The 26,492-nt window shown below is 37.1% G+C and overlaps 2 protein-coding genes and 1 pseudogene across 5 annotated transcripts in view; 1 reads left to right on the forward strand and 2 right to left on the reverse strand.

Annotated features, from left to right (window-relative positions):
• The first annotated feature begins 302 nt into the window (after positions 1–302).
• LOC124444524 lies at positions 303–4,724 on the forward strand (annotated as a pseudogene).
• LOC124443744 lies at positions 4,630–17,848 on the reverse strand. The gene is made up of 26 exons (XM_046994258.1): positions 17,521–17,848; positions 17,284–17,331; positions 16,798–16,855; positions 16,087–16,117; positions 15,952–16,007; positions 15,651–15,778; positions 14,940–15,123; positions 14,599–14,852; positions 13,890–14,048; positions 13,703–13,805; positions 12,848–13,060; positions 12,325–12,491; positions 12,040–12,228; positions 11,038–11,305; positions 10,144–10,644; positions 9,631–9,829; positions 9,072–9,130; positions 8,608–8,776; positions 8,183–8,292; positions 7,909–8,094; positions 7,698–7,781; positions 7,459–7,524; positions 7,253–7,333; positions 6,789–7,016; positions 6,409–6,591; positions 4,630–5,784 (listed from the first exon to the last, which is right to left on the reverse strand). Exons 1-25 carry the CDS (start codon positions 17,724–17,726, stop codon positions 6,562–6,564), a joined length of 3,777 nt encoding a protein of 1,258 aa, XP_046850214.1. The 5' UTR covers positions 17,727–17,848; the 3' UTR covers positions 4,630–5,784; positions 6,409–6,561.
• Positions 17,849–17,926: 78 nt separating this feature from the next.
• The window catches only part of LOC124443748 (rho GTPase-activating protein 19-like), a 53,802-nt gene continuing 45,236 nt past the window's right edge, over positions 17,927–26,492 (reverse strand). Inside the window, exons 1-9 of one of the 4 annotated variants that reach the window (XM_046994265.1) lie at positions 25,654–25,934; positions 23,927–24,007; positions 22,942–23,154; positions 22,342–22,529; positions 21,377–21,529; positions 20,344–20,505; positions 19,472–19,522; positions 19,009–19,230; positions 17,927–18,469 (exon numbers count right to left, since the gene is read on the reverse strand). In XM_046994265.1, the coding sequence (XP_046850221.1) occupies positions 18,104–18,469; positions 19,009–19,230; positions 19,472–19,522; positions 20,344–20,505; positions 21,377–21,529; positions 22,342–22,529; positions 22,942–23,154; positions 23,927–24,007; positions 25,654–25,870 (1,653 nt within the window). In that variant the 5' untranslated portion in view covers positions 25,871–25,934 and the 3' untranslated portion in view covers positions 17,927–18,103. Of the gene's footprint in view, positions 18,470–19,008; positions 19,231–19,471; positions 19,523–20,343; positions 20,506–21,346; positions 21,530–22,341; positions 22,530–22,941; positions 23,155–23,926; positions 24,008–24,198; positions 24,325–25,653; positions 25,935–26,492 lie in introns of those variants that run through there. The other 3 variants (XM_046994264.1, XM_046994267.1, XM_046994266.1) reach the window with 3 other exon arrangements.

Genomic DNA, 26,492 nt, shown 5'->3' on the forward strand with positions numbered 1-26,492 from the left:
CCAGGGAGAGACGAAGAACAATGGAGGAGACCAGCACTAGTTTGTCCATTGATTGAGTTTATTCCAGTTTATTCATACGAATATTTCGTTTCTTTTCACTATTTTACATAAAATCGCCTGTTTTTCTTTAATGCAAATAGTTTCCACAGGAATGAGCAAATAGTGACAACAACGCATTGCCAAGGGCTCTGATTTGCAAGTTTGTGCAACCAAAACGTAATGTTGCAAAAACGGAAAAGGAAGTAGGTCAACAAAAAAGTAAATATACTTCCGGTTTGCTGCTTTTTTCACCAATTATTACTTATTGCACAAATACTTTCAGCACGAAGCGCACAATTTAAGAGAAAAGCGAAAGAAAAACGGCATGGCAGCAGCCGTGCAAGCTTTAGATGAAATTATAAAAGAATACTTGTTGTTTCGTGGATTTGCGAACACATTAAAAACGTTTGAGGCAGAACTTAAAATCGACAAGGACAAAAGTTTTCGAGTAAGTTCAGATTTTCTAAAAACGACAACGTGTTTGTACTTGCACGGTGGTCGGTTCACAAACAATCATGCAAAACTTTTAAACCTAGTTTAAAACCTTATGTATGGCAAACTAACCGCAAATCGGTTTGTCAACAAATGAATATTAAATACATAAAAATGTCTTAAATTATTCATTATTAGTTATTTGTTACATTGATGTGTAAGTAATGATATTGTAACAATCCGCATTATGTAAATGATTATTCCCATAGTAAATAACAATACTATACCCGGCCTTTATTGTGCAATATAATTGTTTTGAAACCAACACTGTCTTTGTTTCTTACAAATCATTTCAGGTGAATAGAATTGTGGAACAGTTTATGAACTATGTGCATATTATTCTACAAGGAATTGGGAATATTGGACTTACTAAAAAAGACGGTTTTCTCTCGCTTGACAGCATGCATTTGTAATAACAATGCACAAGTTGGAAAGGTGTCTCTATCGATTTTATTTGGTGAATGCTGCATGCGCCTAGAATGGATAAGGTTACAGAATTTTTCAAAATGTCCGCAGAACTTCAGAATCATGCAGATTGGAAGGAGGGTTTGGTAATCATCTCATATCAATAGTGCTTCTTGTCACCAAATTAATATTTATGTGATTTTCTAATTTTAGCTCTGCCATTTCTTAAGAATCCGAACAAAATCCTACTTTGAAATGTATTTTCTCCTTTGAAGGGAACGCTCCACTTTCACTCCACAATTTCCTTAATGCCATATTTCAAAGTATGCTTATCCTTGAAACTAAACTAGAATATCCTTATACTCATAAAGCTGTACCATTAATGAATTTTTATCAGTTTAAAACTGAATGCGAAGGTATGAATCCTTAATAATTATAAAGCCTTGCCTCGCTTTGCTTAAATTTGATGCAGAGAGAATAATTTCAGATAAATTAAAGCAAGATAATAAGCAATTACAAAGGAAAGTTGCAACATTACAACTACAGATTAATTCATTGCAGGAGAACAAATTGATAAATGTCACAGATGTTGAAAATCAACAAAGGTTTGTACAATATATGCTTATTAATTTCCACAATTTGAAATTCCTCTCGATCAAAATGCCCAACATTGATTATTTTAGTATTAATTCAACTAAAACGACAGAGAAATATGCAATGTCAATCCCAAAGACTCCTCCAACAAAAAATAAGGAGAATCAGGAAAAACACAAATCATTACCTTTGCCCAAAGATTTTGAAATCTTGCCATCAACTGACAGAAACATGAAATTAGATGTGGAAATGAAGACATTTGATATGCCTCCACAAAACATTAAATTTGATAGAGGCAACACTTCAAGTCCAGTGATCTCAATATGATACATCGAGGAAATGACTTTGAAAAGGATGTTGAAAAAAAGCCTGAAATTTTGAACGATGATGATTTTGAGAACATTCACAAAGACATGCAGTCTTCAAATGCTGAGAATCTTCAGAAACTAGTGGTAAAAGAGACTCGAAGTCTTTCTTTCTCTACGAAGAACTCTCCGCGTTACACACCCGGCCTAAGAAGAGCAAAGAGCACTGTGTCTAAACCACAAAAACGTTAGTACGAGTTTGTTTGCTCTTTTTGAAAATAACGTCATTTCGTTATAGACAGAATTATTCGAAAAAGTAGTTGCAAATTACTGAGTTTCGTTGCGAGTGCAACATGATGGTTAGGATGTATTAATTTCTGTTACTCAATATAGGTACGACAAATTTCTTGTTACAGTATTTGCGCGACTTTTTTAATCACGAATTCTACTATTATAGAGGAAATGAAGATTGCAGGCAGTCATTTTGAAAATACGGAGGTAACCGAAGGTAATCTTCACTCCTCCTACTACTTTGGAGTATTTAACTTCGTAATTCATTGAACGATTTTTTTTTCAGAACGCGAAACGCCATCTTTTATAATACTCGGCGAGGTATAATCACTTTAACACAACAATTTACCAAACATGTTTGTAAATGTAGATCGTCCAGTTTGGAAAAGTCCTGAGAAGGACTGTTTTTGTTGTTGTTGACTTCGACAACCTTAGCGGTAGTCTTCTTCAGAGTCAAAAAAAAAAAAAATAAAAAAAAATATCACCAAACCTCTGTAAAGACGACGGTGAACTTTAACCATGCGGCGAATCTCTTTTGTAGGAAAAATTTTCGGAACACAATTCGGCAATTGTTCAATGCGATTTTTCTCCAAACGGTCAACTAGTTTCGAGCCTGGATACAGATGGAATAGTAAAGTAAGATCGTTAGTCTTTACTTGACTATAAGCATATGTACCATAATATTATCGGCTAGTGTTAGTCGAGTCACACTCATCTCATACCTAGGATTTGGAAGCATCAACCGATCATATCGACAGTTGCCACAGTGATGTTGAAAACATCGATATTATCTGCTGAATGGGCGTCAAAATCGGATAAAGTAGTAAGTATAAGCTTAAGTTTAAGCTACGGACCGAGCCGAAACAGTTTTTGTTGAATTTGTTCAAAAACCGTTCGAACATATTTTCAGTTACTTATGGGAACAAGCAACGGTAAGATACGTTTCTATGATACGGAAACGAAGATAACACGTTGCGAATTGTCTACGGATTCACAGAATTCGAGGTAAAATTTGCAGAAATTTTACACTTGTAGTAGTAATGATAGATGACTTAGCTCACATACTACGTCAACACATTCGTACCCAGTCCTGACCGACGATATTTTTCCAGGATCGTAGCGCTTGCGTGTAATCCATCTGGGACGTCCTTCGTATGTTCGACCAATAATGGCATGGTTAAGTCAGCAAGTTTAGGAAGGATGCCGTCGTTTTCCAAAAATTTATCATCCATGGAACCCGACAAGTCGGCTCTCTCAACAAATAATGTCAATCGCGGTGCATTGTTTCTGTGGGACCTAAAAACGTTGAAATTTGATGTATGTTTTCTGCAAGTATTCATACCATTCAACCCCCCAAGAAAGTTAATTTTGGGGGCGGGGGTAGTTAATTGATATATTCATTTGTGGCTGACTTGCTTATCAAAGAAATCAGTCGTGCACAACTGAGTATATTAATAACCCCACCTAGAATATCATTAAATCATTTGTCGTTGATTTAGCGTAATTTGCCCATTAATGGTTTTCAAACTCGTATCAACTGCATCGCTTACAACCACAACGGGACATTACTGATAACCGGGGGTGCAGACGGGATCATCCGGATTTACGGTAGGATGAAGCAACTTTAGGTCGAGGTACATCAGTGTACCTTTTGAAGATTTCTCGCAGCGATGCTCTGCCATGAGCTGGCCACGGTCCAGTTTTCTCAGTACAGTTCAGTGTGGACGAGACTTCACGGGCAAGGATGACCAGGTTTGTGTGGAGAAAAATAGAACGTAAACGTAATGATAACTTGAGCCTTGACTTACTTCGTGTGTTTTGTAGTTATTTCAATGGAGCTTACGCAAAATGGGTCCGAAGACAGCCATTTTATCACCACACGTTGGTATAAGCGGTCCACGTGACTATTACAAGCCTGTGACGTCTACGTCTATGGTCGAACCAGCGGTATTTAGTCGGTTGTTCTCCTTCAATTCCACTGGAGATCACCTGTTAACTTGTGCACCTTCTTCGGCGATTATTTACGAGGTGTGTACGTCATACATGAAATTCACTCAGAATATACACCGACTTCAGTTTATCTGTTTTGTTGTTGCAGCACGATAAAAGCAACAGCAAGTTATCGCGTCCCTTTTCAATTGGCAAATCGAAATCTCACGTGACAAGCGTTGACTGGAATACCACAGGAGACTGCATTACCTGTACGACCGGTGTGTAAGCGGTCAGGTCTGTTTGACGACTCTGCTACGTGACAAGCGTTGACTGGAATACCACAGGAGACTGCATTACCTGTACGACCGGTTGTGTAAGCGGTCAGGTCTGTTTGACGACTCTACTACTACGACGTGACAAGAATTTTCAGTAATGGTAGGAAAAACAAAATGAGATTAAGCTGCCCATACCGTTTAATCATCTAAATTATAGCTCATGTTATGGTTGTTAAATCTGGGAGATCAAGAAAATGTATATATATTCGTATAAATAAGAAATGATCAGCCCAACGTTTAAATACTACAGCACACTGTATGCTAATGTACCTCTAGTTTTAATTTCATTTTCTAATTCATCATTTTAATAAAGTTGTTTAGCGATCATAAATTTTGTGGTGCTTATGTTGTCTAGTTACTTATGATTAGAGATTGTTATCGTTCAGTTCATTTTAATTATATATCCAACTGGTAGACAAAGTAAGGCTTCTCTTGCCACGAGTTATAGTTTATTTGTGAAAATTTAATGTCTTATGGCATAAGACAACATAGATAGTATTCACCAGACAGGTATAACTTTACCATAGATAACATAGTATTTGCCAGACAGATATAACTTTACCATAGATAACATTATTTAAAAGACAGATATAACTTTACCATAGATAACATAGTATTCACCAGACAGATACAACTTTACCATAGATAACATAGTATTCACCAGACAGATATAACTTTACCATAGATAACACAGAATTCACCAGGAAAGTATAGCTTTACCAGCAGCTTCACCAACATATCGCGAATTCTAGCGCTTTAAAGTAGCAATTGAATATTGCTTGAGACCTCTCGAGATCTCGCAATACACACCATGTTTTTTTGAGCACATGGAAACACTTCAATGCTCTTGCACAATTTATCTGCGTAAAATAACGTTTTCCTCTAGAGTTCCGATGCTTTCTGTTTCGTTCAGCAAAACAAAACGCCACCATACAATTCATCACTCATCACAATTCAGGCAATTAGACCGCGGTCAATGAAGGTGACACCTCCCTCCACCACCCTAAGATTTTCCATGAAAGAAAGACCTCGCTTTGTACGTTATCTGTCGGCTGGGACGTCAACACCATGAAGACTTTTTCCTTAATTTCTTTTCGAGTTCTTTCACAGCACAGTTCTCTCCTAAGTTTATGAAAAAGTCTCGGGCTTCTTGTTCGACGTTTCTACGAGTAAACAGCACGGTGATTATTTCTTTTTGATTGCTACAATTCACCCCCGCATCTATATTATAGTCCGGATAGTAATTGCTCGTGGAATCTTCGAGCTCAGTGAAGTTGAATTTGTATAAAACCTCTCTGGAATTGATAAATCGCGATCGTGTCCGTGCGTCCTTATGTATGATAACCGTGTTTTCGCACTGAAATAATCCTCGCCGACGCTCGATTTCGAATCTGGAGTATGAAGAATTAAAAATCATGTTCGTGAGTCAACAGTCATGCCATGATGATATATCATTTCAAACTTAATGTTATAAAAAATTGAAAAATGTTTTAAAGGGATCGATCATCTTAAAACGCTATAACCATGGCTATGGCAATTGCATTAACGGGGAAGGGGGATGTTTTGCCCATCCACAATATTTTTCAAGGATTTTCAATTGAAAAGAATAGTTATTGTATTAAAAGTCGAAACACTTGAACATTTTCAGTTCAAAGATAACTTACACAAACAAACAATGAATTCACAAGAAATTCATTTATTTATCATTTTATCATTTACATTTGACATATTTAAATATATTATCATTTGAGCCCCATTGTTCATTGTTTAAATTATCATTTAACTCATTTTCCGGTAGCCCCCCCCCCCTCATCTCGTCAAGTGTCCACACTTTCCCGCATGTCTGCACTCAGTATGTTATAAAACACAGCACCAAGCTTCACATAAACCCCCATATCCCGTCAAGTGTCTACACTTTCCCGCACGTCTGCACTCAGTATGTTATAAAACACAGCACCAAGCTTCACATAAAATCATCCTTTTCGTGATTGAAAAAACACAAAAAGAGAACTTACCCGGTGAGCCTGCAATGAGTACGTCATTAAAAGTTTTCTGTCGTTTCTTGTTGACGGGACAAAAAAATGTCCCATTGACGCACAGCAGATCTTCGTCATCGTCCTCGGAATCATTGTAGCCGTTTGCTTCTTGGACGACGTCTCCGAAGTAAGTTAAAATTTCGTTGTCAAGTAAATATTGGCCTGCATACAAACGAAGCAAAAAAAAAAACACTTCCTACAATCTGTTGAGAACCAGTGAATGTTTCATGTTTTAAATATTTAAAGGAGCATGCAAGGAGATTTTACTGAAGCTGGTCAAAAGCAAAAAAACAAACAAACTGTTTTGTGTACTATATGCAAAAACTTAAAAATAAAATCTAGGAACGTTTAAATCTCACCGAACACTTTACTGCTATCTGCATCGCATCCGTTTGAACGGCACAGAATCCCAGACCTAGATTCCCTCTGTAACGAATTTGATCTGAAACGCACTCCACAAAACGATAGCCGCTAAAGTGCGCGTTCTCCGAATGCAGTTCGATCCGTACATCATTGATAAAAACATTTGATGGATTTCGCTGGTAACGGTGCCTGGAATTTCGACCGCTTGTAAATGTTGAAAGACCCTATAATGGCCATATTATACAAACCTTAACGAACGTCGAGGGTAATAATATTATAGGCAGAAACCATTTCTAGATACTCTATATTTCATATAGAAGTTTTTCCTGTCGAAAATAAAAGGTCTTCTTTCCAAGCGTATTTTAACATGCTAGCTTATTCAAATGGAAAAAAGAGCGCGAAAACAATCGTGACAGACAGTCCAAACCTCTTTGGGTCTTACTATCTTAAAAGTACACACCGTCCTTTCCAAAGCATCGTACATCTGAATCAGCGTTCTGGACGGTAAAGTATAGTAGCTCAGTGATTGAAATACGGAATTCTATGGTGAAAATAAGAAGCAGGATTTAGTTCAGCTAAAAATGAATTACCAATGCAGTAACGTTAAAGTTAGTAAAATGCAATGCACAATCGTTCGTGTATTTGCCTGTTTTAAGTTGCACTTACGATGTTTGTTGAAATAAAAGCAAACGAAACGAAGTCTTCTTCAGCACGAAATATATCAATGAAGTGCTACAAGAAAATGATTTATGGGTAACAGCTGATTTATTCGTCTAAGATTTAATCCGTATACAAATTTAGGGCAACTTTTGCATCCGGGGAAGTACTCCAGGGTCATTTGGACTTTTTCACCAAAGTTCAACTCTAATGAACATAAAGTGTGATGAATAAACAGTCAAGCTTACCGAAACGGCCTCTAACAGAAGATCGGCTTTCTCTTTTGCTGAGACAGTTAAGAAAAACAAATTTTCTTTCTCTTCAACAAAATCCTGCAAAAGGAAGACTGCTGTACAAAATATTCAAGTTTTTCATAATTGTACATCTAAATGCACACAGTTTTTCATACTTATACATCTAAATGCACACTAATTTCACAAAAGACAACAGGAATAATACCTTTCCAATAGCGAGCCAGAACTCACGAAGGACAGCGGTATAACAATCGGGATACAAGTTAGCTGCCAACGTGTGCAAGGTCCGTCTGGTAGCACACAAAACCGGTCGGAATCGTTTCTTCGCATTAAAACTCCCCAAGTTCAAAGTTAGCAGAAACCGAAGTAATTTATTGATGCAATCATTCGCCTAAAAATATAATCGCGGAGAAAATTTACCAAACAAAGAACAAACTTACGCCTTGGGCTATGTTTTTCGACAGTCTGTGATCACGTACACGGTAAGCCATAAGTTTCACCAAACCATCTTCTATTTCCTGCAACTCCTCCAGAGTTTTTTCGAGAGATTTTTCATTTCCATTCGAGGCCATGCTATTCTGCGCCTGGGCTATAGAGAAGAGTTTTCTTTACATCAGAATGGAACGCATGTCATTCGTGTTCAAAGTGAACACTTTTTGTTGATGGGAGCTTCAATCTAATTAAATGGTAACGTGGCGGAAGTAAGAAAATGTTATGCCGTTGCTTGATGGCACGACGGTCTACAAGACGACAACCAACGTTCTTTCACAATCCCTGCTGTTAACCACGAAACCCATTAAAAAATATACCTCGAACTGACCCAGTGACTGGGTTCCAGTCTACAATCATAGTTGTACTTGTTCGTTGTGATAATCTTTGCAAAATATCGGAAGTGAAAACCTACCATAGGCCTGACTCGTGCTAGCCTCATTTGACGGGGGATTAGACACGTCTATTTGCCCAAAATCTTCGGAATATTTCCCAGAGATGTTAAGCACATTCTTCCCGGCCGTTTCAACGAAAAACAACAGATGTTTCCTGAGGATATGAACATTGTTAAGACGAACACACATCTAAAATGAAAAACATGAAAAAATCAAGGTAGAAAAAAACAGGCAGAACATTTTCAAACAGGTCGTGAGAAGTAGAATTGACCTTTAGATTACACGTGTTTTGTCTCGTGATCAAGCACTTAAAACATGCAGGAGTTTGGGTACGAGTTAACAGCGCACAGGAAGTTGCGTGACTATATAAACGGGGCTGTCTTACGCCTTTGTATCTAGCATGTAATTGGTAAAGTTTAAGATAAATGCAAAAATAAATAAATCAACAAATCAATAAGCACATAAACAATAATCAACAACTAACTTCTTCGACAACTTTTTCGTAATGAAGTGGACGGTTGTTACTTGACGGTAGGCAGGTCTCTAGAACACACGTGGAAGTTTGGTTTGTTCACGTGTTCGGTTAAAGAAGCAATACCTATATTATCTGTACACTTATATGAAGTATTTACGTGGCAGTGGCAATCGTCAAGTATACCAAGGGTGGAAAAAGTATCGGAACTTGGGAACATAGTTCTCAGAAATCTTACAGAGTTGAGAGCTTGGCAGAAAATTTTCCAGGAACCATTATAACACTTTTAAATCAGTTTATTAAACGTAATAATTAATAATTTAATAACTTTTAAACATAATTCATGTTTTTGCTATTTTGGTGATTTCAACAATCAAATTTCAAAGAAAATTTTTAGCATTTGGCTGTGGTTCCCAGAAAGAAACTTTTTCCACCCCTGAAGTATACTTAATCAAGTACTTCAACGCAGTTAAGACAAAATGCTCAAAATTTACAGGTCGAAATGAGCTTAAATCTACAGTGTACTTTGTAAAGCATAATGCACCTGCATGCACATGAACAAGTTACTAACTTTGAGAGTTTTTTGAGGTGGATCTTTTAGAAAACTCAGCGCTGTTTTTACGAAGTCTAACGCGTTCTTCAGGTATGACATTGAGTGATCGTGTTAAACATTGTTCGCCAATAATGCTTTCTAACAACGTTTCATTCAAATCAGAACTTTCGTAACCGATCACATAATGGCAGTATAATGAAACCAGTGACTGTATTACCTGAGGAAAGAAATGTCATTCACATATTGAAGCAATGTTGAATATCTCAAAGAAAAAATCAAAAATAACAAAATTCTATTGAAAAATTTATTTAGTCATTTTAAATTGCCTCTGCAATGCAGTCAGACAACATTACGGTAAAATTCGGTGTCACAAACACTTTAAAAGATGGAAACCACAAAAATAAGGAATTGATTGGACTATTGTTTCACGTTCAAAACCACCAGCTGTAAAACCAACACTAAATGGAGCTTTGTACAATAATGCATTTAGCAAAAAGAAAACCAAATCACAGAATTCACTCAAATACATACGTGAACAAGTTTGTTCGCCATATCGCGGCGACCTTGTTCCAGTTTGGCACGGATTTCGTCACAATCTTCGGGTGACATTCGTAATGGGCCGTAGTCAATCTTGGGCGCGTCGGGACACAATACTTGAGCAACATGACGTACTACGTGTATGCAACGATTTACAACACAGACAATGTCTACGAATGAGGTCGAGACCGGTATCATGGTGCAATTCTCTTCACTAATGATGGAATGTACACTTTCTTCATCTTCGCACGATAAATAATCCTCGATGTTACTGATTTCGCTTTCAGCGTCCACATAAATACTTTCCAAGGATTTGGATGAATCACTAAAATTCACTGGCATTTTGGTGATTTTAGAAGATGCAAAGCTAAATCCTGGCTGTTTGGAAGGGCTGCCTTCTGCTGTAGTTGATGATTGCTCATTCGAGTTCGAGCATGCTGCGTTATCATCATGTTGAAACTCTTTATCGATAGCACCTTTGCCTTGGCTATTTACCTAGAAGAGAAGAAATTTGATTTTGTTCGATATGAAAAACCGCATTCATAAAGCAGCAAAAATGACAATACAGCGTTAAAGTCACACACGGTGTACCAAAATGCGGTGACCAAGGGGACAGTGGGCACGCATGACTATAAAAGGATGTGAATGAAACTGAACAAGAAAACAAACTCTTTTTCATCATAAAGAGCTTTCAGATAAAATAGTGTAGAAATACAAGTGCAAAGCAGTGGATAGTGTTTCATATAAATCTTAACTAAGTTTTCGTTGACGTCGAGTTTGTCGTCATTTTTTTTTTCAAAGCCTACCGTAGTTTCTGAACAATGACAGAAGATGTTTGAAAAACTGCATTTGCACGCAAAAGAGACAAATAGACCTCTGGCTCCTTACCGGTTGAAATGCAGAATTACATGAAGGAGTAACCGTGCCTCTAAAGACAGAAGTTGAATCGCTTGGTGGAGTAGGCACAGCTCGGGGCCGAGTCCTGACACGACTTTGCAGCGACATATCAGATTCAGGGACGTGTTCGTCAAGTGTCGATAGTCCTCGCCAAGTATCGTGATTTAACGCCGATACTATTAAACTTTGGATTTTCCAATGAAGCACGTTGATCAATGCAAAAGAATATTTGAGAAAAGCTGGTCGCCAAACTTGACCCCTAAAGAAATGAGAAGACAGAAGTAATCAATACCTCTGCATCATGTAAACACATAATAATAACTAAATGGTTTACTGTATCAAAGATCCGCCTTTGGGGGGGGGGCAATAGGTGTTTTACTCCCTCTTATGCTTTCTTTCTTGAAATTGCTGTTGTTTGCTTTCTATTGATGTATTGTATAGCTTTGGATCACCATAAATACGCAAGAGCATTGCAGCCCCGTAGTGTACAGAAAACAATGCATATTTTAGATCATAGTCACCGGAAGAGAAGAGATGGAAACTTATTGAATTTGACTTTGAATCTCACTATCTATGTTGTATCTTGGTTTATGCAGAAACATGCTCTCTAATTGTCACGGTCCTTTTTTTTAAGAATTAATCATTTATTGAAATCTTCCAGATAACCAACGGGGAGTTGAACAATTAGCAGATTCAAGCATTCGATGGATAATAAATTCTCAAAACAAAAAGTAACGCGACAATTAGAAAGCATATTTGTGCATAAACCGTTACTCAACGTAAATAATTAGGTCCGTTCAAATTAAACAAAGTTTCCAGGCCCACTCTTCTAGGGACAATGCATATCGTTAATATGTGTAACCAATCAGAATTCTCGCTTCTTCACAGCAAATAAATGAGATGAATAAAGAATCTTCAATGTTGTCACAATGAATAAATAAGAACGCGCTTTACAGTAAAAAACACTGCGGAATGCTAACACGATGTTCTTACTCGATAGGAAGATAATCCCGCCATTCGGAATCTTCATCAAATTTTGTGAGTCGATAGGCTAAGGCTATCATTTGATAATCTATCTTTCCACTTTCTTCATTAACAGGATGACCATCACACAGCTCGAGAACATCTTCCATCAATAAACTATGGTAAACCTCAACTCCAATCTCGAATATGTCGAAATAACTAAGAGGAATAAAATAATGTTTACACACACAAGGACAGGGCACAAAAATAACAGTGAACTTTCTCGTGACCGTTGCTTTCAACGCGTGTCCTTACCGTATAAATTCATCTTTGAAATACAGCCGATAATTGCGTAATTTCTCACTAATATCATACAGCATCAAGCTGATCATGCGAGGAGTTATCCGCTGACCAAACGACCGTAGTTTCAACTGATCGGCAACGATGATTTTCTGTCTTTCATAGTTCGTATGCATTTCTTCCTGAGCATAACAGTAAAAGGAAGATAGATGGCGGTTATTTCCTGAAATAGTTCGTTCACTAACGCAAATACCAGTGAACTGTAACATCAACTGGAACGCTAATTGCCATATTAGGGCTAGAGGCCATTTTGAAGCCAGCTATGATGCGGTTTTATCTGCGTTTTTAGGCACATTACCTAATCTTGTAAGGTAAAACTCATCATGGCCATTTGTGCTACTGTATTTTATGTATATTGTTGTTAATTTGTTAAAATAATACCATGGAAATTCAGAAAAAGAAGCATCAGTATTGGCTTCAAAGATAGCGGCGCAGTTAGCGTTCCAGTTAATATTACAGTTCACTGGCAAATACGAACCTTAACATAACTCTTCAGGTAATATTCCACTGACATTTTATGAGAGTTACCAAAGGTATCATCATCATCAACAACTACCAAACATAACAGGAGCCGAATCACCTCTTGCAACTCTCCTTCGGGCATGTTCTTCGGAAACACTCGGTTGATTCTCGTCAATAAGTGCTTCACGTGACTATGAAGATGCGTAATCGCCGTTCTCAACATCGTTGCCTGCGTGTAAACGTAAATTTTGCGGAGAAATCAGAAATTCGTGCACGTCTCTTTTTATTCGCGAAAATATCGAGATTTTTGTGAAGTCTTATTTATACAACCAGTGACGTGGCATAAGAAATTCAATTGTCAGCTATGTATTTAATGATATGTCACTCCTGTCGAGCAGAGATACATTCAAGGCTTGAGATAATCCGCCAGTATGGCAACATGTTGCCATGGCGACATACTGCCATGGCAACATGCTGCCAGGAAATTTTTTTGACCTCACAAGAAATTTTCGCGGAAGTGCATCGAATGAATGCACATAAACAAACAAATGAGTTCATTGAATGCTTCGAGTAAGCCACATGATTTTGGAGGAAATCGTTTGTATATGTATGAACGCCTTGGGAAAAAAAATTTCATTTAAGCTAGGTTCCCTAGGCTAACAGTGTAAAAGTCAGTTCAAGAAATTTTTTGAAAAAGATGCCAGGAAAGTGAAAGATGTTTAATATATAACAATGTGAGGTCAAAGGTGGGAGAGGTCGAGGGACATAAAAATACCTCGTCAGCTGGAAAATGAAAAAATATGCATGAACTGTTCGAGACAGTCTTTTGTCATTTCGATGAAAATACAATGCATTAGCACTTTAACTATACCTCATCTTTACGAACAATAAAATCCTGTTGGTGCGAAAGATCCAAGATCGCTTTCAAAATCGATATGACGTACTGACAATACCATTTCTTGCCATCAAAATTTCTAACAATAACACAGAACAAAAAAAACACCCCAAAAAGTATGAGACAAGCCGTGTTCCTTCAATAACTCTTATGTTATGCACACCTTGCTAAATACTGAAGAAGTACCACGTGACGGTATAGCACCCCAATTCTGTATCGCTCACCAAACTCGTCAAGAAGCCTCAAAGACGCTTCAGATAATGGCTCTTTTGGTATTGCCTCTTTTGTACCCACATTCATACGTGAATTCAACGACTCTGCCCTACGTCGTGTGAACAACATGTCAAGTATCAGTCATAGGATATTGTAACCCTTTACTTGACAAATTTTATCGAAAAATTGGCGCACATTTCGTTTGGTGATTGTTGCCATACAGTAACATTGCCAAGTAAAGTGTTAAGGATTTTAAACTGGAAGGTCATTAACCTAAAAACACCTAGGGGAGCCTGTGAAGCGTGAGCCATGTGGCAGATGGTCCGGCAATATTCCACCCTCCCCCCCCCCCTACCCCCGCAGTGAAACTATAAAAACTGCAATTTCGTAAATGCTATTTTGTGCATTCGTAAAGCAACTTAATAACAAACGCGCTTTGAAATAAGCATTCTTAGTTCAAGCGAGCAATGTATTATCCACAATATAATATTTAAATACCAAGTACAAAAAACGCCAAAATAGCATAAGAAGTGGGGGAAGGGTCGTTTCAATGTGGGGCCAACAAGGGGTTCTGAGAGGACAAATAGCTGCCCGGTGTAAATATGTTGAAACATGCCCTGATTACAGTAAAATATTTAGGTCAATGATACAGATATCACCTGAAGAGTTTCAGCAAAAGCTCCGTGAACCAGGAATGTTTATCTTTGTTCAACAAAGGAATTTCTTTTGGATAAGAATGAACACTGTGTGGCGTTCGTTTTTCTTGATTTCGAACAATACTTTGGATCGCTTCTTTCTCTGTCGACAACCAACGGTGAAAGTCTTGCCTGTTAAAGAACTTCTCCGAACTATAACATGGATGACAATCGCTGTCAAGGATGAGATAAAGCTCGCGCATTTCTTTTATTAAAACCTTTAAAAAGAAAAGAAATAGCAAAAGAACGAGAGACTAAACAAATCGTCCTCTATTCCTCCAAACAATATAAACAAGGACCGTTACCTTTGCAGGATCATTGTCAATAATCTTTTCCAAGTCCCTCAAGTAATATTCGTGTCGGCGGTGCGTCAAACAAAAAGCAAGGCGAACCATTTCAATGAGATGCTCAGCTTCAAGTGGAAACACGCTACTTCTCTTCATTGGATTACATTGAAATGACATGCATTCCTTTGACGCTGGAGTTAATCTGAAACAGAACTGGCACATTACTAGAATAACCAACATCATCACATTCAACATGAGGATACTGTAATTACAGAGTAAGGAAGAATAAAAAATTTTATGTTTTGAAAACGTGTAACCATTGAACTGAATATAACTGGATGGTTTCGGGTATCTCCGACCAAAATTTCAAGCCAGCTATTTAGCTAGTTCTAGTCCTGCCACATCCGACCATAGAAAGATCATTACGTCACTGAGCTAAGCTGACAGAAGGTAAAATTTGGTTTCATTCAAGGATAGGTATGTTAACTAAAGGAAGCCTTGAAGTTGTATATTCAGTTCAGTGCGCGTAACCTCTTTCCAAATAAAGCACGCGAGGAGTGGAGATTCACTAAGCATCGTCAACTCTCGAAAAGAAAGGGGTTCATGGGCTCTGTTTGGCATATGGATAGGCGTTGGTCGGGGGGGGGGGCAACGTCTTTATGGCAGTCAGGGGTGAGGAGGTAAGGTTTTCAATTTCCTTAGTGGAAAAAAACGACACATGATGTCTACCTTGAGTCAATGAGATCGCTTTCTTTCTGCTTTTGTTTCCATAAACATGATAAATGCATGGAATGGTCAGAGACAGCCAAGACAGGATAATATGCAGCCAACAAAACACACTTGTAAAAATGTAATTCCTACAATGGCAAATTGCAATCAAACCATGAATTATAAAAAAAACATTTCCAACCATAAAAAGCATTCTCAAGCTTTTTTACACAGTTTACAGCTTTAAAGCAATGCTTTGCCCCACAAATAATATGTGATGCTAGACATGGGTCAAACCTTGAAGAAATACGTAAAAACTAACCTGAAGATGAAGTTGCTTGTCGGACTCTTTAAATGTGACTTTGGGTAGCTGACTTCCTGGAAGGAATTGTGTAAACAATTACAAATCAACTGTCATGCAGCTCTCTATTTGAGCAGTAATTATGATCAAAAATACCTGAATACGGAGGTCTGTAGTTATCAGCAACCTAAACATACGTATAATTAAATAAATACTTGGAGACAAAGAGGATGGTTTGGGTTCGTATATGTACTCAGATATAAAGAAAATATAATACAAAAACACTTGCATTACTAGATTATTATGAGAGAAAATGACAACCATTTACAACCATCATATGATAACTCAGAGTTGAGCAAACAAATAAACATTAATGTGAACCTTTAACACTTATTGCTTTAAAAAATGAAAGATTCATACAAGGTTATTGAATATGACAAACTTTATATTGACCACATGTCATGGTCATGGCAAATGAAGGTTGACAAGTTCGTGTTTCGCTAAGCTTTTAGGGTTTGTATTGCAATGATCTATCTGCCAGCCATGGATAAATAAAATGATCCATGCACTCTAGACAGATGGCTCATTTACTCATCTGCAAAATTAGTCATGAACTTTTACAAGCATAAATAAAACAATCCATGCACTCTAGACAGATGGCTCAATTACTCATCTGCAAAACTAGTCATGAACTTTTTCAAGGATAAATAAAACAATCCATGCACTCTAGACAGATGGCTCATTTACTCATTTGCAAAACTAGTCATGAACTTTTTCAAAGATAAATAAAACGATCCATGCACTCTAGACAGATGGCTCATTTACTCATCTGCAAAACTAGTCATGAACTTTCACAAGCATAAATACCACTTGAAATTGACCAGGTTCCATTTGACCAGCAAGCTTCATCTTGTATCTATTTGGACTGAGAAAAACACACAATATTTTAACAACTCTTCACATAGAATACATTGGCATTGATTTACATGTGAACTATCTACGTAAAATGATTTAGAGTTGCACTGATTCATTACCGTACTACAAAGTTGACCATAAGACTCTTAATGTCTACTTAATAAACAAAACTAGCTTTGACCATTGAAAAACCTCAAAAGATGACATTCCAATGTTTTTTGTGCTTATTAAAAGCAATGCCTTGCAAAGAATGCCTAGCAAAGAATTCTAAGAAACTTCACTTTCAGGCAAATGAACACATGTTTACAATCAGGTGGACAACTATTTGATCAAATTTCATGAATCAAAAAGACATGCTAATTAACTTTGAAGACCATCAACATTGTTTTTATATCCCCACCCTCTCCCCAGGAGACACAAGCTCCATTACGCACTCACGTGAGTTGTTTGAAGAAATTATGAATTTCTTGAATGTTTCCAACACGTCTAAAAGGAAAAAATTATCTTCTCAATACCACACATTTACCGGTACTCTACTTTTGAGCTCATACTAAGTTCATGGCCTTTATGATTTATTTAATCTACCTGTTAAAATGACTTAATTTTTTTGTAATTTGAAGCAATCAAACAATAATATATTGATAAAATACGCATATTTAAAGTCAATAATAATACCTTAACAGCATCGCAGCAACTTTACAATGTGGTGAATCATTTTCGTTCATTGTAGATTCGAAGGGTTTGCTAGACCCGTCAATGGTTGTGCAAATTTGACGAAAATATTTCGATTCAAGATGAAGAATATTAGTCAATAATTCAACATCGATACTTGTCAAGGTTGGCCTTGGCAAAGACGATGTTGTGAAACTTTTTCTAGCCATTCTAAAGCTAATCTTTCTGGTCGTCTTGGTCTTGACCTTGACTCTGGCTTACGTCTCGGGGAATGCCATTTGATTCTGGCAATAAGCATGTTGAGGAGCATACACCCCCCGGAAACATTACCAATATTTAATGAAACCGGGAGCTAAAAGCTCCGTTGGTTTCAAAGAAAAGCGCTCTTATAACATATCGCACTCAGACAGCAAATATTTACATATATATTTCAAATTTTGAATAATGAATGCCACAAGCATTGAATACTTGTTTAAATTGAAGGAGTCAATAACATAACAACAATAACAGCGGGAAAATCACCCTAAAACTTTTCGTTGTGATAACAATCTTCCCATCCTATCTTTGCAGATACTTTACAATGAATTTACTTCGCAATAGATGAGGTCAACTGTTTCTTTCCTTTCGACGAATTCATCGGAGTAGCATACAGATTTCTTATGTCTCTTCCAATCAAGCTTTTCTTTATGATAGGTGTAACGGTCGATGTCTTGTGGGTCTTGTATCCCGTCATACTGCAAAAAGGATTGGTTGTTTTCGACGATTTTTTTTCCAAATCCGAACTGGATGAGCTGCGTCTTGGTTTTGGAGTGCGCGGGTTTGAACACTCGTCCGAAGAATCACTTGTGTTGCTTTCGATAGTTTTTGAACGTCGTCTCTTTTTTAAGACATTTCGTAAGCTATTTAGGGATGGCGAACGACGGTGTAAACCACGAGACGGTGTACCAGGAGTCTTTATATGCGAAAAAAACAACATGGATGCGTTCATAAAATGACTTTCATTCAACGTGATTCGGACTATGTGTCTCTAAAACAGTTTATTCTAGACGGAAAACGGTTCGTTCTTTCTTTTTTTTAGTTGAAATATCTTAAAATTAAATATGAATCGGGGATTTTGGGGCTGTCTAACTCTAAGATGCATCATTATAGGTATAATTTTTCATTTGCTTTAACCCAGTTTTATGGAGCAAGATATCATAATGTGCACGAAAGATTAGTTGTGTCAAAAATACTCTCGGACAATTATAAGCACAAGAAAGCTAAGCCGAAAACACAAAACCTCGAGTATATAAGCTCTCATACCCTGAGGTCAGGTACTTTGCAAAAAAAACTTTACCATCGTTTCAAAATCTCTTAACGGCAAAAACCTAAGATTTAAAAAAGGCAATAATTCGGGCAAAACGTCAATTCAAAGGCGACAGAGCTTTATTTTCGCGAAGAAAACAATAAGACACATTCTCGTGGACAGACGGCGCGCTATTCAAACCATACCTTTATCTTGTCTTTCTTGGAAAGAGATTTCCAACCATTTTCTAAGAAACTTTGCTTGATTGGAGTGTTCAACGGTCGGTAGTGACCCGCGGGACTTTCGCAAAGACCCTGCGTGTCCATTCGGTTTGCCGACTGCAACGGAACTCTGCGATGGCGGGGCGATAGGATTTTCGGAACACTTACAGATGAAAAGGTTGATTTTTTCTCGTTTTCACTTGGTGGCTGTTGATGAAATATGAAAAGAAAATTTCAAACCGGAAACTTTAAGTGTCTTTAAAACGTGTCCACGTCATAAAAGTTGCAAGTTTGTCCTTAATGTAACTACGAGATCAACAACAAGGAAGGAAAATTCAATTAAATTTCGTTTATTGTATTACTGAAAATAATACAGACTTATACAGTACAAATTTCGCAGTAACACGTCCCATTAATGAAGTTACGAGTGAAAATACGACAAACATACCTTTCTCGTTTTTGGTTTGAACGGTGGAGTACCAGGATAGAAGTCTGCAAACTAGGGGAAAGACAAAAAATGAAAATTTCGGGTTGGTACGAATTTGCGTTAGTGAGGAGCCTGAATCTACATATTATACCATAATACATACTAACAATAATACCTACATACCAACACCAATACCTACATACCAACACCAATACCTACATATCAACAACAATACCTACATACCAACACCAATACCTACATACCAACACCAATACCTACATACCAACACCAATATCTACATACCAACACCAATACCTACATACCAACACCAATACCTACATACCAACACCAATATCTACATACCAACACCAATATCTACATACCAACACCAATACCTACATACCAACACCAATACCTACATACCAAAAACAAAACCTACATACCAACAACAATACCTAAATACCAATACCTACATACCAACAACAATACCTACATACCAACAACAATACCTACATACCAACAACAATACCTACATACCAACACCAATACCTACATACCAACAACAATACCTACATATCAACACCAATACCTACATATCAACACCAATACCTACATACCAACACCAACACCTACATATCAACACCAATACCTACATACCAGCACCAATGCCTACATACCAGCACCAATACCTACATACCAAAACCAATACCTACACAACAAGATCAATACCAACACTTAAATACCAACATTAATTATTACAAATAACACCTGCATATCAAAATAAAGGGCTTCATAATGGGCTTTATATCTCAATAATTATTATCTTCAATCAGACAATCAAATGACAATTGTAAGGTTCTCTAATTGAATTGAGTTAAATCATAAATAATTACGTTTTTCAAAAACTGTCGTTTCATCGGAGTATCTTCCATGGCGGCCATTTGTGTGTACAAATCGACAAGTGCATCAGATGTACACTTATTTCCAGCAGTGCTGTACAACCTCGCGTCTATCTGTGTGCAGAAAGGCTTAGAAAGAACGGCAGCATCACTATCCTGAAATAAGAATATTCCAGGCACATGAGATATTAAAGGTTTGTCAGTAGGTTAAAATCGACGAATGAAAGCTCATTTTTCGATTTGAAAAAATCACTATCTAATATCCAGATTTCGTGCAATCAGTCCCTGAACTCCTCTAAATAATCATGAAAAGACTACAGACACTACCAGGGTTTAAAACAACGGTCAGTCAAGAGTTTCAGTTGCTGAGCTACACTGAAGAGTCATACCTCTTTGAAATGATTAAGTTTTTTTGAAAAGACAAAACACATAAAGCAATGAATATGTCACAAAAAAAAAACATAAAAGCTCATCAACAGAGTCTCCATATTAAAAAACTTCAACAAAAAATCCTATTTATTGGTTATTCAACAACTTATTACGCAATTATGAAGACTATATGAAGTTTTGCAGCATTCGTGATTACGCAAATGTCGCTGGTTGAATAACTCGGGGGAAACCCTCAATGTTAACATCATAAGAATGAATAACGATCTGACACTGCACGGATCCATCGAAACAAACTGTGGGGCCTTGGACAAAATGAGCCCTGCTCTCTCCACCATTCGGGCTGGCATGATTACGCATAATTTGTTAAGTAGGAATTTTTGTTATCTTTTTGTAAGTTCCGTTTAATAAAAATATAATTTGAATAACAACATTTTCGGTTCACTAGCATCTTAACTTTATGTGAGTTAACTTTTAAAAAAATAAACAGCGGTTGCCGTAATATGACTGTCGCTATTCGTCGAGACTCGTTAAAAGATCCAATTTTACCATAGACTAAAACTCAATATGCACGACTCCATAAATAAACTAGTCTACGCTATATCATTACCTTGCTGTCTGCTGATGTTGCTGTCATTACCTGGAGCTGTCTACATGATTTCTGTTTTTCAATCTCGCGCATGAGATCGTCAGGGATGACGAATACCTCTTGCGCATGCTCAATCATCAACGTCAACGCTGACGTAAAAGTCTGCAAATCTTCAGGAATGGCACTCAGACATAGTGAGGACTTCTATAAAGCACACAAGATGCACTTTATCAAACCCAAAATATTTGTTTTCTTTACAGACCAAAAGATTTCACAATATATTAAAATCTGAGACAATAATGATGTACAAACTTTCCGGAAGGCATTGTATTCTGGGACACATACAATGAATGCTACCTATTTAGCAGAATGTTTTACCACATTCAAACATTCCAATAACGATTTTCAAAGTGTTTTCACACCCTGCTACATGTGTTTTAGAATGAAAACCTCTTACATATGGTATTGTGGTAGGATAAAAGAGAATAGGAAATGGGTTGAGGAAGGTCTATCATGGATTAGTAGAGTTATACTTCACCACAAATCTCCTATGCTCCTAAGAAATTCCTACAAAAAACACCCAAATCATAAGGAAGCCGGGCGTAGAAAGTTTGATCGTGCTATGCAAATATTTCGGGGTTCCTTTCAGTAAAAACAGTAGGTTTTAAAGTAAATAATAGTAATGGTATAAAATTTACATAACACGACCAAACTTGCCGCTGATAGTGGAGAATTTTAAAGTAGACTACCCATAGAGCCGTTCCTAAAACGTTAATTGGGGAGATGTTTACTCGTATATTCACGTGTGCCCGACTGATATATTTCAATAAGCAAGTCAGCCACAACTGAATATATGAATTAACACCAAAATGAACTTTTCGGAGCGGCTCTGAATGATATCAATACTTGTTTAACGTATGATTGCTTAATACCTTCGGTGAATTGCTTTCAAAAGAAACAGTCTAGCACAACTGAATACATGAAACAACCCCCACCACATTCCTAGACAAACTTACATGTTTATAGTGAATGACACTGGGTGCAAACACGGTTGCCAAATTCTGAGCAGTCATCTTGTTCTCTTTGATATTTGCAATTTCATTAAGCAGCAGAAGGAGTTGCTGCAACAGATGACGGTTTGCCGGTGGCAGAAGCAAAAGTAATAACTGGAGTGCGCTCAGTTGATTGTCACTATCTTCGACATCTAGAAATATCAAGGAATTGCCTAACATCGTTTTCATGAGTTAAAATGCTAATTTAATCATTCGACGCTTATTTAATTTGAATTTTAACCAAAAATACACGACTTGCATAAAAAATGTATTTAGTGGTCAGACATATGCGATCTGTACATAACTCATTGAATGTCTTCAAAGAACAGTAATATGCAAATTGTATCAATAAACTAACACCACGTTAAACAATTTTTGCAAGCCACCATCGAGGGATGAGAATCCTTGCAGAATACTATAAAACTTCAAAGTTTTAAGCTTTGTTCACAAGCAGGCAAAATGAATTTCCGAGACGGCAAGATGACATTTACGCACCCCAAATCGACCAATAAGCTTGCTGTATTTCCCAATGACGTACAACAGAACGTCATACAATCGACTTACCTTTGATTTTTGAAAGAACGATAACATGAACTCTTGTAATAATGGGCTCGGGTAACTCGGCCAGGAAATATTTAAATATCGAAGCGACGTCATGTTCGGTGAAGCCATAGTCTTCGAAATTCAAAGGAACATCATCTTGATCGATCAAATGCTTCAACTCCTCCTGGCGTTTTTTGCTGCCAGATATTCGAAAAATACCTTCGGATGTTAAATCTACAAAAAAAATTATCGAGGAAATGCTTGATAATTGATGAAAAGTTATGGATAATAAGTACTATGTGAGGGCGCATTTGTAAGAGATAGAAAAGTTAATAGAAGAGGCTCAATACAAAACAGTGGCGGACACTTCATCAAATATTTCGGGGGTTCGTCCTCGATGAATGAGATTTCTAAGGGGATCCCATGACATGCCTAAAGGTATACTTTCAAAATTCGATCTCCAGAAATTCTATTTCAAGCATTTCTGTAGATAATTTTACACACACAAGAAGGTTTGATGCGTCTGCTGGTACAGATACAACATAGGAGTTTATTAAATAGTCATTATTTAACATCACACTTGTGTTTTGTAGGTGTCATTTGAGAGATGTGATGCACGGTTTTTAATCTTTCAAAATTATTGCGGAGCCTCAAGCTCCCCTCTCACCCCCCTAGTGCCTGCCACGGGATACAGTGACACGTTGGTCCTATTGTTTACATAAGGACAGTGTGAAATATGGTAGGGATAAAGAGAGGGGAGGACACCTGGGGATGGAAGAGTATGATTGGAATAGAAAATCAATAAAATTAAATATTAGTCTTATTGTTTTAAGTTAGGAAGTCTAGGAGAAATGAGGGGGGGGGAGAGGACACATTTGGGGGGGGAGACGTATATAAGTCAATATTACTTCTACTTTTCACATTTGTTTGAAAGTATGTAGGATTACACATTTTTGATGATCCCAATGCATACTATGAAATGACAAAAGAACTATTTTCTACTTACGCTGTTTTAGAAATTCAATGAGTGAAGAAATTCTATGAACGTTAGCCTCGCACAGCGGTTGATTAAATATAGGAGACGATCCTACAAATGAAAATAAATATCCCTAAGTTACCAGTAAGTACATAAGTATCTATCATAGATCTTCATTAAACCCTTTTCCGAGTTCAATGAATAGTAAAAAAATGTTCTACAGCAAACAAAAGCTGGACAATGCGATTGACCACAGCGAAATCTATGAATATCCACATTGTTTATGCAAAGACTATACTTACGCGCAGGACGTCTCGAGCCTTTGTCACATTTAAGATACAATAATATATTTTGAACGTGTTCACGATTGAAAGAACCGTGATTCTCATAACAAGCCATTTCAACAAAGTAAGTCTACGTACATGTTAATCATGAATACATGAGCACGTCGTAAAGTTAACTAAAAAGGGTGTGACCGCCCATGGTGTTTGAAAGCATGGACAATTAACCACGCTTTACCGTCGTGTCAGTGCTTTGCTCTATAGCAGGAAATGATACAATAGACAAAAACAGCGCAGGTCACAGCTGTCGAGAACTTATATTTTAGCAAGCTAGTCTTACTTCATGCCATTACGCATAAACTTCCATATTGAAGATCTGCATTTCCAGTTTTTCAACAGGAAACCAACCTGACTATTATCACTTGCCCATTCTATGATAAACAATATAACAGTTTGCCCTTAAAGTTCCATGTAAATGGGGGTGCTGATAATCTCACGGAGTTGGTTGAATTATTTCCATAACAGAGTGAACGCACAAAGATTGAGTAAGGATAGTTCAACGTGAAATGAAGAGCTGTCTGTCAAAAGAACACTAGACACACACATAGAATGATGTTAGAAGACAATCTAGGATTGACGAATGGTACAACATGAAAGGAAATCATGATGTACGGGGGTAAATCCATTAAACTTCGTTCAAATATAACTTGTCATTGCAAACGTAAGATCGAGGCTGTCATGTTTGGATGATTCGTCAAATCGACAAATTAGCATCAAACAAACTTAGTGCCCAGGCTATTTCACGGTAATGGTTATCGAGGCTCATAATGTTATGACCGTGCACTTGCATTCAAATTTTTGTACAAATGAAGCTATATACTTATAGTGATAGTACTTATCTACCAAAGTAATGATATCATTAATTATATGGTATATAATGACGTTATCTAGCCACGATTGTACAATGATGTCGAAGGAAATACAAAATAGTAATACTTTGTTTGCTAACGGCTATGTCGTTGTTGTTTGACCTAATGCGAATACAAAGCTGGCAATTTTATAAGACTGATGCACCACAAAAGGACAAAAGTCTGTTAAAACAATAGAATTTACATGAAGCACGTGTTTCTTCTTCAGAAATCACCGATGCGATGCACTTAAGATTTATATAACACGCGACTGCCATGATATAATTGATATCAACTAATTCCACTTGAACCATTGCCAATAAAACGATTGCTAACGTACAAACGACACGTTAAAAAGTCCACCTAAATAGCATGGTGCTTACTGCAATGTATTCTCACTTGTGTCATAGTCTTTACTGAGCAAAATGAGATGATATTGCATCGTAGTTAATATTAAATCTACAGACATATTTATGAAAGTATTTTAAACTGATTACGTTGCGTCAAGCGTGCAAAAGCAAGGCAACGGCATCATATTTCGTACATAATAAAGCTGTTGACAAGTTACCTGACTTGTGTAAGATCTTATTAATCCTTTCGCTTGATTTCGAGAAGAAATTCTTGCCTTTTCTCGAAGCAAGGTTTCCAGCAATTTCAAGATTTCGTGACACATTCTTGGTTGATTCGGCCTCTTGTAAGTCCTCTATCATCTCCAAATCGATGATTCGCAATAGTTTGCTAATGACTATTACCGCATAGGAATCCTTGCCCTCTTTTTTACTCATATTAGAAGAGGCTTCACGTATAAAATCGAAATATTTGGCATTATAATTGTCGAGAAAGGTCTTTCTACTCACTCTCACACATCGTCATGTTTGTGTCTCGCGGGGAAAATTAAATTTCTCGAACAACCAATAGGATTGCTTGAAAAATTCATCATCAATCGGCGAAATACAAAAGAATGAATACGCCACAAATAATAGAGGAATCTAAGAAAAGTCTTTTTTTATTTTAATATTTAAAAGTATTTGAGCCCCCGTGGAATATAATGTCATTTGGAAATGTTATATTTGCATTTGTGGGCTCTCAGCTAACTTCCGACACAAATCGCCAGTCAAATAGTAAGTCAAAAAAAAATCATTTCAAAGATTTCACGAAGCAGACTTCAGTTGGATATAAGAAAGCACACAAACTTTCCCTGTATCCTAGCCATAACCCGACGCTCTTTCAAACCTCGAGCAGTGTTTCCAACTCCGAAAATTCATTAAAAGTGTGTGTGGCTTATTGTGGCATTTTTCTTTTGCTATTTTCTTGGAATATGATCTTGGGATGGTAAATATGACAAAGACTATAATTTTTAAAAAGCTGTAGTTAAATGCGAGGTTCAAAATTCTCACTATTCAAGTT

This window comes from Xenia sp. Carnegie-2017, unplaced genomic scaffold, assembly GCF_021976095.1.
Source record: "Xenia sp. Carnegie-2017 unplaced genomic scaffold, XeniaSp_v1 HiC_scaffold_21, whole genome shotgun sequence".
Taxonomy (NCBI): Eukaryota; Metazoa; Cnidaria; class Anthozoa; order Malacalcyonacea; family Xeniidae; genus Xenia; species Xenia sp. Carnegie-2017.

Coding starts and splice junctions, on each gene's coding strand:
- LOC124443744 (XM_046994258.1), bottom strand. CDS start 17,726: ATGGCTAGAAAAAGTTTCACAACATCGTCTTTGCCAAGGCCAACCTTG. Junction 12,492..12,847: donor ACCTGAAGAGTTATGTTAAG/GTTCGTATTTGC, acceptor TGTTATGCTCAG/GAAGAAATGCATACGAACTA. Junction 7,334..7,458: donor CTTTTATTTCAACAAACATC/GTAAGTGCAACT, acceptor TTTTCACCATAG/AATTCCGTATTTCAATCACT.